At 55.7% G+C, this 20219-nt stretch overlaps 1 protein-coding gene across 2 annotated transcripts; it reads left to right on the plus strand.

The window, feature by feature from the left end:
• The first annotated feature begins 14832 nt into the window (after window positions 1-14832).
• On the plus strand, window positions 14833-19250 carry TUBB4A (tubulin beta 4A class IVa). Of its 2 annotated transcripts, XM_079917291.1 has the most exons (4): window positions 14833-14984; window positions 15519-15627; window positions 15736-15846; window positions 18157-19250. In XM_079917291.1, exons 1-4 carry the CDS (start codon window positions 14928-14930, stop codon window positions 19212-19214), a joined length of 1335 nt encoding a protein of 444 aa, XP_079773417.1. In that variant the 5' UTR covers window positions 14833-14927; the 3' UTR covers window positions 19215-19250. The 2 variants fall into 2 exon arrangements, with proteins under 2 accessions (XP_079773417.1, XP_079773416.1); XM_079917290.1 differs by having other exon boundaries at window positions 14857-14984; window positions 15519-15846.
• Window positions 19251-20219: the final 969 nt, after the last annotated feature.

Raw genomic sequence — 20219 nt, forward strand, 5'->3', positions numbered from 1 at the left:
GGCCGGCTGCGGGCGGCTGCGGTCCGAGGCCGCTGCACCGCGCTTTATATAAAATCCCGAAGCCCCGCTTTCCGGGGTGTGGCCCGTGGGGATCCCAGAGATCCGCCCGGTAGATTGGTTCCCGCCCGCCCCGCCTCCTCCACGTTCTGTCCGAACTTTCCCTAACTTTCTCTTTCCCGGATCTCTCCCTCTCTCCATCTCCTTTTCTCTCTCTCCCTCCCTCCCTCCCTCCCTCCCTCCCTCTCTCTCTCTCTCTGTCTCTCCCTCCCTCCAAGCTCTGCCCCACCGACCCTCTTTCTTCCTAATTATCTCTCTTGTGTCTCCCCGCTCATCTATCTCTGCGCCTCTCTGCTTCTCTGCCTCTTTCCCCAATTTCTTATCACTCCCTAGCTCCCCAGCACTGGGGCCCCTCCAGGGCTCTCCTAAACCCGGCACATCTTCAGAGGGGTCAGAAGATAGCCAGGCCTCAGCCCCCTTCTCCTGTGGAGCATAAATCCTCCCAGTGGAACCCTAAGTGCCCTGCTCAGCCCTCCCCCTCCCCTCCCTCTTTTGCCCCAGGACCCCTGGACCTTCCCTGGCCTGCCCCCGCCCACCCACCTAGACGCTTCCCATCAGGGGCCCCCTGGACCCCACAAGCAGAAGCCTGGAGAGTCCAGGTGGAGAAATTCCCCTTGTAGGAAAGGGGCAGCCTTGAGTGAGGCAGAGGAAACTCAAATTTCCCGTTCGCTCTCTGGTGGTGGTGTGGGCGGGGGCGGGGGCGTGGGCGGGGGCGGGGCCGGGAGGAGGACCAGAGAAGCGGTCAAAACTCGGCCCCAAAAGAGGAAGCAACCCTGGACTGAGAGATGGCCAGCCCTAGAAAAGCCCTGGTCTCCCATAGAAGCCCTGCTCTGCCCAGACCAGCCGGCCAACTCCCTAACCCGCTCCAGGATTCACTTTCCCTATAGAAAATGGAAGGGTGGACCGGGCAATTGATCTCAGTCATCCATCAGCCGTCGGGGAAATGGGGGCAGGGAGGTTGGTTCAACCGAACAAAGATCGGATGCCGGCCCTGTATTCAATCTTGTATTAAGCGTCTCTGGGGAATTACGAGGCGACCACTGTGATGATGCTGGCTCGTGTTGACTCACAGGTGCTGAACGTTTCCGTTTTACCAGCGGTTTATAAAGCACGAGGCCCAGACCAGCATCACCTGGGAACTTGCTAGCTCTGCAAATTCTAGCACCTCACCCGAGACCTGCTGACATTCTGGGAGTGGAAGCCCTGCAACCAGTGTCTGAAGGAGCCTTCCAGAAGATTCTGACACTTGCCCAAGTTGGAGCATCCACCGCATGGTACCAAGGTTGTTCCTTCACACCTGCTGTCCCCCTGCCCGGAATGTTCTTTCCCCAGATCTGCGGCCAGCTGTCCTTCTGAGTAAAGAGGATGAATTAAGCTCCGGCCCCTACTTTCACTCTCTCCCCAAACCCCACTGCAGTGATAGTATAAGCGACTGTTTTAAAAGCTACACCAAAAATTGCAAGCCATCGGGGTGGAATGCCAAATATAATTTCCCTAGCCAAATGCCACAGTCAGCACCGTGTCTCAAGCCTCAGTTATTGGTGGCTGCCCCCCCCCCAGCTCCGAAAGAGAGTGTGGTGGGTGACGGCCAAAATAGAAGTGTTGGTCTAAAGTAAATTCCCAAAAGAGATATCAGCTCTGCTCCCCTTCAGGGTGGAACCGCAGCTGTTTTGGGTTTTTTGTTTTTTGCTTTTTCCTCCAGACAGCGGATATGGCAGCGTTTCTGGTGGGAGGAACGCAGCTGATGGTAGAAGAATCATGCCAAAAGCATGCGTGAAACAAACGTGTGAACTTGAACACAGGATTTGAAACTTTCCCACCTTGACCCTTGCCCCCCACTCAGCAGCCGGGATCTGAAAGATGGGGATGGTGGGATCCTTTCTCTGAGGAATCTGACCAACCAGGAAGATAGATAGAAAGATACTGAGGCCAAAAAGCCCTCCCCAGATACCATTGCTCTGTCAAGAAGCTCACAGGCCACAGGCCAATCTGTTTATTATTAAGCCCTCCCCCACAGCAATGTCCCAGACAAGGGTTGTCTGAGCTGACAAAAAGGAATTCAGAGGACTCCCAGTCAACATCTCGGACAACCCAAATGAAAGTGTCTCTCTCTCGGGCCCTGGTTACATCACCCCGTGACATGACCTTACTAGCAGTTTCCACCATGTGAGATATTCTTGTTCATTTATTTGCTCACTCATGGCTGTTTCCCCCATGAAACTGTTATCTCCCAAAGAGGAGTATCTCCACCTGCCTTGTTTCCAACCTAGAAAATTGCAGGCCTCGATCGTATTGACTGATTGAATGAATAAATGAACGCAGTAGAGCATAGCAGTTACCAGCATGCGCTCTAGAGGTGGACACACTGCAGCCCCACACCGAATGTTTTGATTATTTTCATTTTGAAGCAGCTGGGAAAAGGCAAAAGAAGACTCTTTCCTGATGTGCAAATCATGTGAAATTCAAATTTCAGTGTCCACAAATAAAACTGTATGACACACAGCCACCCTCATTTGTTTCCATATTGTCTGTGGCGATTTTTGCAGAGTGGAGTAGTTACAACAGAGATTGTCTGGCCCACAAAGCCCCAAATACTTACTCTCTCTGGTCCCTTTCAGAGGAAAATTTGCTGCCCCTGTCTAGAGGCTTGAATTTTAGCCCTCAAATTTCTTGCTGTGTGATTTGGGGCAAGCTGCTTCACCTCTCTGAGCCTCACTTTTCACATCTACTAAATGGGAAAAAGAGTAGGTCTCAAAGAGCCGCTGAGAGCTTGCTGTGAGCAGTGCCAGGCACATGGCAAATGCTCATTCCACGTGAGCTGGGTCACTGACGCTTTTCTACAATTCCAATAAGCGGATGTAAAAACACTAAGACTCCAAAAGTTGAAGTCATCGATCCAAGGACTGACAGTGACTGTTTTGAACTCTCTCAATGCCGAGGGGCTTAGCAGAGTTCTATACACCCCCTCCAGAGCGGGGAAACAATGCCTGTCAGGGGAAGGCTCAGGCCGCAACCTGGGGAAGGCTCAGGCCGCAGCCAGGGAGCGCCATGACGTATTGTTGTGGTCGGGACATCTGAGATAGGCAGCCCCGCCCACTATGGAGCTCTCAGCACCAGCTGCCTAGCACCCCACGGTTTAGTACAGTTGCACCTCTGTGCTCAGCTGTCTCCCTGAGGTGAGCGTGGGCCATGGTTTTCCTCACCTGTAGGGGAAAGGCCTGAATTCTCACTGTTGCCATCATAGGGCTCAAAGGAGGGATTGGGCAGGAAGCAGTTGGGGGGTGGCACCCTTCTTCCCTCTCGGAGGCCCAGTGAACAGGCACCTCCTCCAAGAAGTCTGCCTTGATTTTTCCTAGCAAACTCACCTCCTTCTCTCTGGGTTCCCGACTGCCCCCCATCCCGTATGTGGACTCCCCCAGGGTCAACCTGCCACTGGCGTGGATCTTCCACGTCCCCCAGGGGAAAGGCAAAGCCTGAAAGAGACACTTAGTGATTGCCGGGTAAGTGCACAGTGAAAGGGCACGGGACCCCATGGGGGGGCTGTGAACCAAGAAAAGAAGAGAAAAGAGAAGGGAAGGGTTGAGCGAGGTTGGTCTCCAGCCGAGGGGGTATCCACATGTGTTGAAGGAGGAAATCGATGCAGAGAGGGGAACTGTGTTCTCCAAGTTAGTCAGGTCTCTGGAAAAGCTGGGTCCAAGCCTCCTCAGCCCTGGATAGGCCAGGGAAACACAGACCTGGCACAGGAGTGCACCTGTGATATTGGGTAAACACGACAAGGCATGATGGCATAATTAGGCTTCGTGGAGTTGGGGTGTTTATCCAGCTACTCTGGAATTGTGTGTTTCCAGTGTGATGCGTGTTCAGGGATCAGAAAAGGGGACGGGGGGGGGGTCCCATGCATGCACCAGCGTTGCTTCTGGTTGAGGAACAACAATAGCACAAGGTCCAAACCACTTAACTTCAAATCCCAGCTCTACCTCTTGCTAGTTGTATGATCTCGAGCAAATGCCTTCACCTCTCTGCCTTGAGGTTCCCATCTGAGAAGTCGAGCTAACACAGGGACCACCTGCTAGGATTACTGTCCAGAATCGAGAGCCAGAACAGCACCTGGCATACGGTAGGTGCTCTCCAGGACTAGTCATCACTGCTGCCAGTGGGGCTGACCGTCTGGTGCCTCTGCGCGACTGTAGGCAGGAGTGTGATCTTATGGATGAAGCACCAGGGTCCGGAAACAAGCGCGGACATCTGAGCCAAAAACAGGCAGGAAGTATTCTGAACGGAAATAGCCGAAAGAGTCATTGAAAGAGAAATGGTCAGATTATCACTCATAGAATCAGTTCAGGAATCAAGCTGTGGAGGAGGTTGAGTCATCTCTTTGGGGCTCATTAGAGATCTCTAAGGGCTACGAAAACAAAGAATGCGGATTTGGTTTCAGAGCAAAGATACATTTGCATAGCACATATCTGGAAGATATATTAAAAAGCTAGGGGGACTTAGGAGAGTGATCTGAAAAAGAGATCGTGGACCTTTCATGCAAGCTTCCGCCCACCTGCATTTTCCATGTTTGCTTTGTTTTGGTTTGTGTGTGTGTGTTACATACAGAATGGTGGTCAGGTGTGAGCACACAAAGAAAAAAACCGGTGGCCACACACACAAAAATTTTTTAAAGCGAAAAAAATAAGCAGAGAAAGAAAGAAACCGGTGGCCTTAGCTGTTTGGAGGAAGGGAAAATTTAACATCAGTGACATCAAAGGCAGGAAGTGGTGTTTCCCTGCTAATGGCAGTGGAAGGATACAGGGATGGGGAAGACCCAGGCAAACCAGGGCGGGCCCTGGGTACCCCTCAGAGGGGCCCCGTCTGTGAAAAACCGGCTCATTCTGCTGGGAAACTAGCCAGCCTGCCCCAGGAAGGAAGCCCCAGCAGGGCTACCACCTGGAAGGGACTCTCCAACTGGCCCGGAGGGGCAGCCACCAGACAGACACCGGTGTACAAAAGACACCCCCATTCAGGCGGTACACAATCACACAAACCGAGACAGACACACAAATACACCACACAGACATACACACACTCACACACACACTGAGACACATAAGCATAGATACGCAAGAGTAGCCACCAAAGCTGGCCACAGACACACACAGAGACACAAGGGATACAGGACACACAATCGCAGACCCACAATCACACACATACCAAAACAGTGGTGGACATACACCACACAGGCACATGCTAAGACACGCCCAGAGGTGCAATCATAGATACATGAGATCAGCTGGCCACAAGCACACAAAAGGACACATCCGTGCCCATGATCACACATACCCACTAACGCATAGCCTGGAAGGGTCTCAAAGGCTCTGGGATATGCATTCAGAGACAGACAATATCACATGCCCAGAGACCACCAAAGGCACTCAAGTCACGCACTGACACAGGCTGACCTGGACAGACTGGCAGAGACACAAAGTACAAGAAACCCAGGCCCCGCCCCCAGTGAAGATGCAGGTCCCACCCTTCGAGCCATCCAAGATCCACCCCCTACAGAGGGGACCCAGGCCCTCCTTTTGGGGGGCCTATCCCTCCCTCCCTTAAGGAACCTCTGGGTCCCTTTCCTTGGAAGCAACACCCAGTGTAGGCCGCGGGCGACCCCTGGTGGACCGGGCGCCTCAGTCCAGGGCTGCACTGAATGGGTCGTTGGGAGGGGGGCGTCTAGGCTGAAAGGAAGGAAAGGTGCTTCGGCATCGACTGCAAAGCCCGGAGGAAGGTGCGTGGCAACGGGGGAGCGGGGACACGGGCGGCCGGAGCGGGATCAGACGGCCTTGGACAAGGGAACAGAGCGTGGGAAGCAGGAGTGGGATGGAAGACCCTCACCCGTCCCCACTCGGTGCGATCCAGGGTCCCCGAGGGGAGGGTGCTGCTCCGGGGACGGTGGAAGACGCGATAAGCCCGGCGGCGAATTCCCATTGGTCCGCGCCCGACCAATGAGGAACGGCGAGGACTCTCGGCGGGGCGGGGCAAGACAGGGCAACCGTTGATAGAGATGGAAGGGACCCGCCTACCCAGCTTGGCTCTCAGCCCGAAAATGACCACCAGGGAATCGCCCAAGGTCTGCAATGCCCAGCACGGAGACCGCTGGCCCAGGAGGACTCGCGTCAACTCCGATATGACTTTGACCCGCGGAACCCTGAAAAAGGTGGGCTTGCCCCTCCCAGAGTTGATCCCAATCTCCTAAGCCCTGCCCTCTCATCAGCCCCTCCCACTTCTATGTCATTCTCCCAGGCCCCTCCCACTTCCTAGCCATCATTGTCTCAAGCCCTGCCCACCCCCAGTCTCGCCCACTTTCTCATCATTCTCCCTAGGCTCCGCCCACTTCTCAGACAGCAACCTTCCAGGCCTTGCCCACCTTCCTACCCCACCCACTTTTCTACTTTTCTTCGTCCTGCACCATCCTCTCCCCCGTCTCTGCCCTTCTATTGTCTCCTATCTGAAATCCTCGGCCCTGCCCTGGGTTACACTTTTCCAGAACTCCCTGCCCCCTTCCCGGTCCAGGCCTTCGAACCATCCCCATCCTTAGAATGAACTTCCCTGGGGACACCACAGCCTGCGGGTCTCTGAGCATTTTGTCTGAGCATTTAGGCCCCGCCCATTTTGTTCCTCTCTCTACCTTCTTCCAGACCTCACCCACGCTTTCAAGACCTTACCCCAAATCAGTCAAGTCCCTGTATGGGATGGGGGCTCCTAGCTAACGGAGTCAGACAAGCCTCAGTTTCCCCGGCCCCAGGGCCGTCCTCGGGAAGGCCACGCCCCCTTGGTCATCTAATTACTGCCCTACAATGGGACCCCGCCCCTGCCCACCTTGGTCTTCACCATTCAGGCCAGACTCTCCCCGCTGTCTCCGGCCCGACTCTCGAGCTCTAATCTCAGTCTGAGTGGGCGTGCCCACCCCTTCGCCCCCCACAGTCGATAAGCTTACCACATACTGTATTGGCCTTGCCCGAGCTGGTGGTCCGGTACCAGTGCCTGTGGCCGGGGGACCCGCGGAGAACCACCCCCGTGCCATCTGCTGCCACACTGCTGGACCGCCAAGCTGTTGGTGGCTTTGGATGTGTTCTGTCTGCTGCCGGGTGAGCCCCCTCCCCAGCGTCCTTGAGCGCCCCGCACCACCACCATGCGGACACCCAAGGGGCAGCGGAGGGGTCTGTCTTCCTGTCTTTATCTGAGGGTCGCTAGATTGGGGGCTGGCTGCCTGCCCTGGTGTGTGTACTTGGGCTGTGTGTCTTCACATCGGTGTGTTCATCAACATGTTTCTGGGATGTCTGGGTCAATGTGTGTCCGTGTGAATGGGGACGATAGGGACTCTCCACAAGCGTGGCTTTGTGTGTTTACCTGTCTTCCTGGGTCTGGGTGCTGGGTGAGCATCTGGCTGTGCATCATTTTTTTTTTTTTCAGTCTTTCATATGATTTTATTTGCTGCATGTCTCTTTGAGTTGTGGATCTGAGTCTATGTGTCTATAGTGGGGGAGGTATGTTTGTATTGTGTATCTCTGTGTATGTTTGACTGTGTATGTTGTGTGCAAGCCCCTGGGTCTGTCCGTATGTCTGGGGCTGGTCTGTGTTGAACTTATATCCATGTGAATGAGTATGATTCTGTGTGTGTATGCTCATGCACACGTGTGTGTGCGTGGGTATGTGTGTGTCCCTTCGGGTCTCTGGGTTGCATGTTGTGTTGCTGTGTTGTGTGTTGCATTGGTTTTCGGGGGTGTTGCATTGGTTTTCGGGGGGTGTGTTCATTGTGGGTGACTCCTATGCATGCACTTGATCTATGGGAGCCCGTGACTGTGCATCTGGGCTGGGGGCAGATCCAATGGTATTTGTGTAGCCAGGTGTGTGTGTGGGTCTATATGGGCCTATGTGTATTGTGGGTATATTGTTGCATTATATGTCTGTGTGTGTACATCTGAATCTGGGTGTCTGGGTCAGACTGTGTGGTTGTATTGTATAATTGTGCATGTCAGACCCTGTGTGTTTGGGAATCTGCGTGGCCTGAGCTTGCTTGGGGTCTAGATGTGTGGCTGGCATATACCAGGGCCGCCCCCCCCCATTCCCCGGTGGGCAGAGCTAGTGACCAAAACCTCCTCACTGGGGAGGAGAGGCCAGGCTGGGATACTAGCTTTGCCCTCCCAGCCCAGTAAGGGAGCTGGGGACTGTGGGAGGCTGGGTTCCAGCTGCCTGGCTCCACTAAACTTCAGTGGGTGACAGGATGACAGGGTCAATACAGTGGAGGGAGGCCTGGGTGTAGGCTTTGAGGATGAGTGGGCCAGACAGAGAGCCTGGCACCTGCTGGAGACAAGCCCCTTGGTCTGTCTGAATTCAGGATGGCAGTGTCAGGTGAGGGGCCCTGGACACTGCTCACACACAACTTTGCCACCAGTATCTCCCCTCCCAGCTCAATCAGCCACAGAGCCATGGATATAGACGTGAACACATACACAAATCCCAGATACAAGCACACACATACACCAACACAACACACACATCCATGGACACAATGCATAATCACTCTCTCTCGCTCTCTCTCACACACACACACACACACACACGCACACACACACACACATTGCAGAGAGGAGCACACACACACAGACATGTACCCATGTGTACCACAGACACCTATTCACACCACATACGCATGTCATAGACATAGATACCCATCAACACACACACACACATTCACACACAGACACGCAGAGCCACAATCATACACACATACATCAGGACACACACACATACAGAAAGAGCGAGCCCTTCCACACTTATCCCCTCCTTATATTAACCCCTCACCCATCTCATTCACAGGACCCCACCAGTGAATGGGTCCCTGGGGCTCTGGCCTCCTCTGGCCTCCTGGCCATGCTGTGCTCTCTGCGCATGTTCCCATGTCCAGCCTGTGGAGATGCCGGGAGGACAGACTGGCCGGAAGGCCTAAGGAGGGTAAACCTCAGTTGACCCATCCATGAGTGGGGTCATCTCCACCCCCTGCAGTCAGTCTCCCCATCGTGCTGAATGAGACCGGTTTGCTGGTACCCCACATCCAGGGCTTCTTTTGCAATGACACCACCATCCAATACCCCCGAGTGGCCCATTACATCATCGAAGACTCGGCACTCATAAAGATGGGCTTCTTCATCTCCATCTTCACGGTAAGAGGGTGGCCACTTTCACCTCAGGCCATGGTGACACAACATGGGAAAGTTCACCTGTTTTTCTGGCAAAGTGGAAACCCCCACCCATTATAGATCTAAGGCAGGAGGAAGTACCACCTCTTTTCCTACTGAAATGGGAAATCTCACTGCTCGATGGCATAAAACTTCTTTCCTTGAGGAAAATGTTAGCCCCCCACTTTTGACATAATATAGAGGAAACACCCACCTCTCTGCCTTAGGTATGGAACAAGAAGTTCAGCCCCTGCCCCCCAGTGGACAGGGAAGCCCCATTCCTTATATGCAGAAGGCAGGAAGCAGTCCTGCCCCTTTTCTGGGGATCTGGGAAATCTCCCCCTTTCAAACATGGAACATCCTGCCTCTTCCTCCCAGTGACAAGGGAAGTTCCATCATTTTCAGGCATTTGGGAGGAAGTCTATCCTTTTTTCCTGGTATAACAGGAAGCCCCACCCCTTTCATATATGAGATGGGAAATCCTGCCTATGTCTGACATAAACTAGGGAGATGCCCCGCCTCTTTTCCTGGTATAACAGGAAGTCCCGCCCCTTTCAGTTATGGGACCCCCCCCCCTCCCTTTTCTTGATGATATGGGAAGCCTTATTGGCTTAGGAAGTCCTGACCATTTCAGGCACAAGGGTGGGAGAAGTCACCCATCTGTGTGCGTGTGTGGGATGGAATGAGAAGCCCCACCCTTTTGCCTGGTTTACTGGGAAAGAACAGCCTCCCTTCCATATGAACCTGTCTGAGACAAAGGGTTGGGGTTTTCCCACTCTTGTTGCGCCCTCGGCCCTCAGCAGTGACCCCTCACCCCTCTCACACGGCCCCACAGATCAGCCTGGGAGAGTTGATTCGTGTCAAGCTCTTGCAGCTGAGCTCGTCAGCCTTCATGAGCGGCACTTACACGGCCATGATCTACAAGCAGCTGGGCACCTTCATTTTTGGCGGCCTGGCCAGCTGCTCCCCGACCAGCATTGCCAAGATGACCACAGGTCACCTGCGGCCCCACTTCCTGGCCACGTGCCTGCCCGACCCAGCCTCCTGTGACCTCGAGAGCGGCTACGTCACCAACTACACCTGCACAGGGCACCCCAAAGACGTCCTCGATGTCAGGCGAGTGGGCGGTCAAGGAGGGGAACCCAGGAGGCATCCCCACCCCACCCCAGCCCCAGCTGATGTCCACCCTGCCCGTCCCCCAGGAAATCCTTCTATTCTGTGGACGCCTCCATCGGGATGTACTCCATGGTGTATTTGGTGGTGAGTGTTGGCACGAGGTGGGCTGCACACCCGGCAAGGCCAGAAAATACTCCATTGTCCCCCCGCCCGCCCCCACCCCATGCTTGGTGCCTGCAGTGCCAGACACAGCTTCCATAGAGCTTGTGTGTTCCCCCAGAGTCAGGAGGGCGAGAACGGGGAGGGCCCATCTTCTCTTAAGACTCATTCAGCATCCCTGTCCCAGAACAGCAACTTCCAGAACCCTCTGTCTCCCCCTCCCTGCAGCTGGAGAGGACCCATGCCAGGCTGGGTCCATGCCCAGGGCTGGGCTCCACCAAGGGCAGGGGGAAGGGAAATCAGACCCAGCTGAGGTGTAGCTCTAAGTTTTGGGTAATAAAGTGGCAGGAGGAGCAGGGCGGGGGGTGGGGGAACCCCTGGGAAGGAGCCGATGACCCACAGGCATAGACTCGGCTGGCAGAAGCGGATCGCACACATCGGAGCCAGCCCAGAGCACCCGGGCACCGTGGTGGGCAGACACAACGACACAGAAGCCCCGGCCACAGTGCACGTGATGCTACACGGCTGCCTTCACACCAGCAACGTTTTCTTCCTGAAAGGCAGCCCATTCGACTGCCAGCCGGCCCCCCTTTTTTTTAAAGACAAAGTAACAAAGTAACTACAGCCTCCTGTAGTGATAGCAGGGCTTTGGAGCTGGAATGTACATGCTCTATTCCCAGCCTCAACTGTGTATGACCTTGCGTGAGACACTCAATGTCCTTGGGCCTCCATTTCCTCATCTGTCAAATGGGTGTGGAAATAGCACTTGCCCCCTAGGGTTGTGGTTTCATGAGTTAACACATAAATGAGCTGACTCGCTCAAAGTATTTAGAACAGGATCTGCCCTAAAGGTCACTAATATCATTAATAGCAGGCAAAACAGACTCCCTCCGTCCCAGGGGAGCACGCCAACAATGCCAGGAGGTGCACAGACCGACCACACACAGCTAGAAGTCGGGCCTTCCCCTGATTTTATGGACCGAATGGTCAACTTTGTGAACAGAATGTTCTGGGTCTCGGGGAATTCCCCCACCTTTTTTTTTTTTCTGTTTTCCATTTCAAAACCAAGAGCCCAAACTCTGCTTTTTGAGGGCCCCCTGATGAGGCCAACCTGCTTCGATTAGAGATCTGACACTGGCAGAAAGTGGCAGTGCCGGGTCACAGTATGAGCGTATCCGGAGGGCCTCATCTGACTCTTGGGAAATCATTCACCATCTAACAATTCTCCCAATATTGATAGCATGAAGTTCTCTTACAATGATGGTTTCGGGGGCCACAGCCCCTACCCTCTTTAGAGGCTGAAATCCATTTCCATATAAAATTGACAGGCTCAGACAGGCCGGTGGGCACAAAAACGCAGCCGCCGGGTGGAGTCCCTCTGGATACCTGCTCCCAGGGTTTCAAGGCGCTGCCCACCCGCCTTCCAGCTCTAGGTACAGGCCAGTTCCTGGGGACAGAAAATCTGGCTCTTACGGCCCACCATCCAGCTCCTTTTCTTGTCCTTGGCTACATCCGGGTCTTGGACCACGGCACCATCCCTACGATGCCATCTTCGGATTCTTGCAGGGAGCTCTGATGGCTTTCTGGGTGGTGAGTGATGCCGTGGGGCACCTGGGTACCAGGGAGGCTCTGCTTGCCCGAGAGCCATTGGGTACACCTGGCACTCCTCATCTCCCAGGAAGGGAGCCCGGGAGAGGCCAGACTGAAGAGGGAGTGGCCTTGGGGTGTAGGTGACGTCAGCCCACCCCAACCCCTCCCCACTTCATCCCTGCGGGCTTTCTACATCTTGGGCGATGTCAAGTCCCAGAAGCTCCAGGTGCTAGAAGACCACCCATCCCCTGCTCGCCACTTTCCTCCTCATTTCCCCTCTCTGTATTCCTCCCCTGAGGGCCCTCAGGGAACCCAAGGGATGCCCCGATTCAGAGAAAGATAGAGGGCGCCCATTGCTCACCAGAACCTGTGCTCTCCAGGGGGCTATCCCTACCAAGGTGGGCTAATCCAGGAAGCCCCACCTCCCTGGAGCTCAGCCCTGACCCCAAATCAGCCTTGCCCTGGTGGGGTGACACAGGAAGCCCCATTTTTCTGGGGCTGAACCCCAAATCAGCCCCTCCCAGCAGGGCCACTTCCACTTTTATGTTTTGATGATTCTTGATATATTAAATAATAAAATGCCAACACAGGGTTTATGAATTTTTGACAGATATTAACATGCGTTGATGGACTTCCTATTTCAATCCGGGAACCGGGTCTCGGGGATCAACCGTAAGAACATTTGATAACCTCAGAAGTCTCAATCAGGTTTCTCGACCTCGGCTATTGCCATTGGCATTTGGGGCCAGATTATCCTTTGCTGCAGAGGCCAGCCCTGTGCACTGTAGGACGCTGAGCAGCCTCCCTAGGCTCCACCCACTGGATGCCAATAACAGCCCCAAGTTGTAAAGATCAAAAATGACTCCAGACATTGTCAAGTTTCCCCTGTGTGTTGGTGGGGCGGGGGGTGGAGAATCACCGCCAGCTGAGAATTTCTGGCTTAGGGGATTCTGCTGACCCCCAGGAGACTGTGCTCCGTAATCATCTGACCTACTGAAGTCCCAGGATGCTGTACACGTTTAAATCACAGAGGGAGGAAGTCATTCACAGCTGCTGGGGGGAGGGGGAGGGGGGCCACCCTCGTTTGTACTGTCTGATCCATCAGGAGTTTATTCTGGTGTCTAGTGTGAGCCTAAAGATCTAACTCAGTTGTTTTTTGTTTGTTTGTTTTTCTCAAATAACAGTGTTTCTCAGCCTTGAGCACTATTGACATTTGGACCAGATAATTCTTTGGGGGGAGGGGGAGACTGTCCTGTGCACCCTAGAACGTTTAGCAACATCCACTCACTAGATGCCAGTAACACACACACACACCCATCCAGGCATAACAACCAAAAACATCTCCAGACATTGCCAAGTGTCCCTACGGGGCAGAATCGCTCCCTGTTGAGAACCACAAAATTGGAAGCCACTGGTGAGAGCGTGAGGTCCCAGCCCTTCAGCCGACCTGGCTAATCCCACCCCCACCCCGCAGTAGCCAGAAGCTGTGGAGGAGGAGGGAGAGAGAGGCTTCCAGGGATGGCAGAGCCGGAGGCTGCCAGCAGAAAGTGGCCCCAAGAAGTCTGGCCTTCGCTTGTGGGGCAGCACAGGAAGTCTTGCCCAGTATTACAATAATAATTGTAATACTAATAGCTACAATCTATCGTTTACTCTGCGAGGGGAAACCGGGGCCATCTTGTTAACTGGGCCATCTTTGGACCCGCTCAACCGCCTAGAGGGTTCCTGACAGCCCCATCTTGCAGGAAATTCAGCCAGAGGGAAGCCAAGTGGCCTGTGCAAGGTCATAATAGTAATAAATGCAAAGGCAGGACGATGGATTGGAATAAATTATAACAATGGAACAGAGAGGTGCCGATCTGGGGGGAGTAAGGCAGCCCGCCGGAAGCCCTCTATCCCCGCAGTATGTAATCCAGCTCTAAGTCTTAATCTTTGATGTTCGACCCCAGGCAAGGCTGAGGGTGACCCCACCTGCGACAGACCCAAAGCCCAACCGAGGTGTCCAGGGGGAGCGAAAAGTCCCCCCCAAACCTCCATCAGCTTCCAAAAGCATCCGCAGTCAAACATGGAAGGGAAATCGTGGTTTTACTTACTACCCAGCTTCAAGACAAGTCCTGCAGAAACCGACCGCCCCCTCCTCCCAAAACTGTCGGCTGCTCCGGAGCGGCCAGCTCGGCCCCACTAGGAGCCCTCTCGGTTAATGCGAGGGTCTGGCGAACGGCCCCACTAGGAGCCCTCTCGGTTAATGCGAGGGTCTGGAGAACGAGAACTAAACGGAATGCGGAGGGAGGCTTGGGACGGAGAAACTGAGGCAGGGTCGTTCGGGGCGAGAGCCGGGAGCGGCAGAATCTCCCGGCTGCTTGTTTACCGGGCGCTCTCCCTCCCCCCGCCCAATCCCTGCAAAACCCGGGTCGCCAGGCCTGGCTGGGGGCGGGAGGGGTGGGATGGAGGAAGATGGTACTGTTGGTGCCCGAGAGGCCTCACCCCCCCCCACGGCCCGGGGTGGGGGGCGCACGGAGCCCCGGCTCGCCCCAGCCCCTGCCCCCAGAGGTCTCCCGGCGGCAGGGGAGGGGTATCCGTCAATCCCCGCACCCTCCGTCCCGGGGCGGGACCGGGGGGCGGAGCGGGCCGGTGACCTGCAGTGACGCGAGCCCCGCCCGCTCATATAGAGGCGCCCCGGGAGCGCAGGGACCGTGCTTCGCCGCCGCCGCCGCGTCCACCACCCGCCTCGCTGCCGCAGTTCCCAGCATCAGCACCAGCGCCGCCGCGTCCACCATCAGCGCCGCCGCCATGCGGGAGATCGTGCACCTGCAGGCCGGCCAGTGCGGCAACCAGATCGGAGCCAAGGTACGCGAGGGACCGGGCCTGGGGAGGCGGTCGAGAGATGCGGAGCGCGGTCCACCGAGCTCCGCAGAGCTCCTCCACCATGGGCCTTTTGGGGAACGGGGCCCCCCAGGAGGCCAGCACCCCAGGGACGGTGGGGAAGGGCGCAGGGGGCAGGGCCAAGCTGGGAACAAAGAGGCCCATGGGGGTGGGGCCCAGGCTTCTGTCCGCTTGCCACAGCTGGCCTCACAGCTGGCCCACTGTCCCCTTCACACGCACAAAGAGACCCCGCCCCTCCCCACGGCAGCAGCCAGGGAGCGCTGACCCCAGCCCGCTGGGCTGCGGTGGTGAGTCTGCTCCACCCCGCCCCCACAGCTCCCTTCTTGCTGCCTCATCCTCGTCCGCCCACTCTGCCTCTAGGTTCCACACTCACCTTGCCTGGGGGACAGGTGGCAGCTAGGGAGGTGAGTGGGGGTCCTGAGCCCAGAAGATGGAGGTGGGGCAGACCTGGCCACCGGCTCCACCTTCTTGGTCCTTACCACCGCCCTCCCCCCCCAGTTTTGGGAGGTGATCAGTGATGAGCATGGCATCGATCCCACTGGCACATACCATGGGGATAGTGACCTGCAGCTGGAGAGAATCAACGTGTACTACAATGAGGCCACAGGTAAGGGGCAGGGGGCACCTGCCAGAGTGGGGGTGGCGAGGGCCTGGGAGGGGACAGGATACTGGCTCCTGGCGCTGACCAAGCTGCTCTCCATCTGCTTCTCTGCAGGAGGAAATTACGTCCCCAGAGCTGTGCTGGTGGACCTCGAGCCGGGCACCATGGACTCTGTCCGCTCAGGTCCCTTTGGCCAGATCTTTCGTCCTGACAACTTTGTGTTTGGTGAGTCACCATCATGAGACACAGGCAGGGAAGCCCCCACTCCCCAGATTCTTTCACTTCCACATGCTTGGTGAAAATCTTCACCTAGCATCTAGACTCAGGAACCCAGAGGCCAGCGGGGAAAGCGGATACACAGGCCACTGTGGGAATCCAGGGGAGGCGCAGGGTAGGGAAGGCTTCCCGGAGAAGGTAGCATTTTAATTTAACAGTATGGACCTGAGCCAGACTGCGGTGTTCAAATCCCTGTTCTGCCACATCATGCAGTCGACAAACACTTATTAGCACCTACTGCATACCAGGCCCTACTGTGCCCCCTGGGAATATAGCCAAGAATAAAACAGATAAAGCTCTCTGCCCCCACCCCCAAGCTGGTGGAGGGAGCTGGGAAGAGAAGAGAAATAAGTCAAACTCAGCCACTGATTGAGGCATCTTGGTGATTTTGGACAGGCCCTTCAATCTCTCTGTGCCCGTCTCCTCATCTTTCAAACAGGGATTATACAAAAACTTACTTTTCAGGATGGTGAGACTTAAAGCCACTAACACGTGTAAAGAACTCAGAACAATGCCTAGCACAGAGGAAAAGATAACTAAGCATTTGATGTTCTGTTGTCATTTTTATTATCATTGTCACTATTAATGTCTGCAGCCTAAAAGATGAATAGGACTAGGGTTGACCAAAAGGCAATGAAGGGAGGAAAGGTGTGTAAGACAGAAGGAACAGCATATGTGAAGACAGTGGGCACATTTGCAGCCCTCAGATTGAAGGGGCCTGCACACTCTGAACAACCGTGTAGGAAACATTTCCTGGTACCTCTAGGTCAAGCTAACTGCACATCCCCACCTGACATCAGGCCCCAGGCTCCCCCTCCCCCAGGCCCCTCCTCCTAGTACACAGTAGTTTACTCTGGAGTCTAGGGATTGACGGGACAAGCTATGTGACCTTGGACGAGTGACTTCCCCTCTCTGGTCTGTGCAAAGATTCAGGAAGATAATGATGGTCATGCGTGGGTATGACGCACAATAGATCCTCAGGAAGTGGCTATGGAAAGACTAAATGAGGTTGACCAAGAGATGTGAGGGATTCTAGGATGATTATGGGTGGCTCCAGTCGGGCCAAAAAGATTCTGTGGCCTCTGGTAGGTGAGGCAGGGGAGGTGGTAGAAAAGTGTGGACTCAGGAGCCAGACCACCCAATTCAAATCCTATTCTCTCAGAGGAGGTGACATTGAACAGAGACCTGAAGAGTCAGTCAGGGGAGTACCTGGGGTTAGAGCATTCCAGGCAGAGGGCACAGCACGTGCAAAGGCCCTGGGGCAGGACCAGGCCTGGTGTGTTGGAGGAACAGTGAGGAGGCCCATGTGGCTGGAGCAGAGTGAGGGAAGGGGAGAGAGGGAGGAGGGGAGGGCAGGGAGGAGATGGGGGCAGGTCGTGCAGGGCCTTGTAGGCTGTAGGGAAGATTTGGGCTTTTATCCCGGGGAGGTGGGAATCCTGGAGGGCTGTGGACAGAGAAGGAACAGGACCTGACTCAGGTGCTCACTGGTGCCCTCTGGCTGCTGCAAGGAGAACAGACTGGGGGGAGGCTGTGGGAGGACCAAGGCAGAAGCAACTCTCCTGATCCAGATGGGCAATGAGGGGGCCAGACCAGGATGGAAGCAGAGGAGGGGGCAAGAAGAAATGTTACCTGCTCACAAAAATACCAGCCAATATTCTAATCCTAATCCTTGTCCTCTGGAGCTTGCATTCCCCAGTGAAATTACAGACAATAAACATGACCAATTAAAAAAAAACAGGTTTATCACTTCTGCGGAGGGTAACGAAGTCCTAAAGAAGGGGAAAGAGGGAGCCATGTAGGTATCTGAGGGAACAGCATTCCAGGCAGAGGGAACAGCATATGCAAAGGCCCTGAGGCAGGACTGTGCCGGGTGTGTGGCAGGGACAGCAAGGAGGCCTGTGTGCTTGGGGCAGAGTGAGCGAGGGGGAGAGAGGGAGGAGGGGAGGGCAGGGAGGGGACGGGGCAGGTCATTCAGGGCCTTGTGGGCCGAAGGGAGGATTTAGGCTTTTACTGAAAGATGAAAGAACTGGGGTGATTTTGAGCTAAGGCAGAACATGATTTAGGTTTTATCAGAATCCTTCTGGCTGCTGGGTGAAGGGAAGCAAGGATGGAACCCGAGAGAACAAGTCATAATAATAACAATAATAATAGTAATAATGATTTTGTTATTATTATTCAACTACTAGGATGGCTGGGAGCGGGGTGGAGGGTGGGCTTTCCCCATATCAGCCTGGGTGTCCCCTCCCCTTCCCTCTTCAGGCCAGTCTGGAGCCGGCAACAACTGGGCCAAGGGCCACTACACAGAGGGTGCCGAGCTGGTGGACGCGGTCCTGGACGTGGTCCGGAAGGAAGCCGAGAGCTGTGACTGCCTGCAGGGCTTCCAGCTGACCCACTCGCTGGGCGGGGGCACGGGGTCCGGGATGGGCACCCTCCTCATCAGCAAGATCCGCGAGGAGTTCCCGGACCGCATCATGAACACCTTCAGCGTGGTGCCCTCGCCCAAGGTGTCGGACACGGTGGTGGAGCCCTACAACGCCACCCTGTCCGTGCACCAGCTGGTGGAGAACACAGACGAGACTTACTGCATCGACAACGAGGCGCTGTACGACATCTGCTTCCGCACCCTGAAGCTGACCACGCCCACCTACGGGGACCTCAACCACCTGGTGTCGGCCACCATGAGCGGGGTCACCACGTGCCTGCGCTTCCCGGGCCAGCTCAACGCCGACCTGCGCAAGCTGGCCGTGAACATGGTGCCCTTCCCGCGCCTGCACTTCTTCATGCCCGGCTTCGCGCCGCTGACCAGCCGGGGCAGCCAGCAGTACCGGGCGCTGACGGTGCCCGAGCTCACCCAGCAGATGTTCGACGCCAAGAACATGATGGCCGCCTGCGACCCGCGCCACGGCCGCTACCTGACCGTGGCCGCTGTGTTCCGGGGCCGCATGTCCATGAAGGAGGTGGATGAGCAGATGCTGAGCGTGCAGAGCAAAAACAGCAGCTACTTCGTGGAGTGGATCCCCAACAACGTGAAGACGGCCGTGTGCGACATCCCGCCCCGCGGCCTGAAGATGGCCGCCACCTTCATCGGCAACAGCACGGCCATCCAGGAGCTGTTCAAGCGCATCTCGGAGCAGTTCACGGCCATGTTCCGGCGCAAGGCCTTCCTGCACTGGTACACGGGCGAGGGCATGGACGAGATGGAGTTCACCGAGGCCGAGAGCAACATGAACGACCTGGTGTCCGAGTACCAGCAGTACCAGGACGCCACGGCCGAGGAAGGGGAGTTTGAGGAGGAGGCCGAGGAGGAGGTGGCCTAGGGCCGCCTCCATCACTTCACATCAGCGCCCTGCTAGGATGCTGACCTTTGACCCCCCAAGAACCCCCTGCTTCACCTCCCAGCCTGACTCCCCTCTGACCCTACAACCTTGCACCTCTTCCCCGGCCAACCTTTGACCCTTGAGCCCCACTTTATCTCTGACCCCCCTTGAACTCTCCCACCTTGGACACCCCCATGAGCCCAGCTTCACTTCTGACCCTACAAGCCCCACCTTTAACTCCATGTTCCCTCCTTCACCCCTGACCTCTCCACCCTTGACCTCCCCACGAGCCCCATTGCACCCCCCAGACCTATAAGCCCTGGTTTACTTCAACTCCTCCCTCTGAGTCTCTCCCTTCATCTCTGAACTTGCCTCACCTTTGACCCCACAAGTCCCACCCGCCCTCTGAACTGACTACCTTTCTGGCTTCCATGACCCCCCATTTCCTTCCTGAATTCACTCCCGTCAGCTCCCGCCGACCTTGGTTTTCCAGGGGTGCTGCTGGGGGAGAAAGAAGCCCTGGAGCATGTGGGCAAGAGAGGCTGCTCCCCGACCCTCCCCCCGCCTCACCCTCAATAAATTAATTGTTGTCCTGCCGTGTTTCTGCCGAGTGTACTTTTCATCATCCTGTAGGAAGGTCACGTGAGGGCTCCTCCCTATGGGATGGAGGTGGGTGCTGAAGGAACTTCTAGTCTGGGGGTGGGGAGAGGGCAGAGATTTCAGAGTCAGACAGACCAGGCTACGCCACTAACTCAGCCTCTGGTGTTGAGCAAGATGCTGGCCCACTCTGAACCTCGACTGGCTCACCTGTAAAATGGGCTCATATGTTTTCCCCCCATGCACCACCTCAAGGATGTTTGTAAGGACTCAAGGGCACAGTACCTGGCACTGGGTGGGTTCTTAGTGATGGAGATGCTGCCACTCTCTGTGGGGCATTTTGCAAGAATGGAAAGCTGGAGGGGGGAGTCTCTAGGGAAGGAAGCTGGGTAGTTGGCAGTTGGGGGT

The sequence above is a fragment of the Stenella coeruleoalba genome, assembly GCF_951394435.1.
Source record: "Stenella coeruleoalba genome assembly, chromosome: 3".
NCBI classification, from domain to species: domain Eukaryota; kingdom Metazoa; phylum Chordata; class Mammalia; order Artiodactyla; family Delphinidae; genus Stenella; species Stenella coeruleoalba.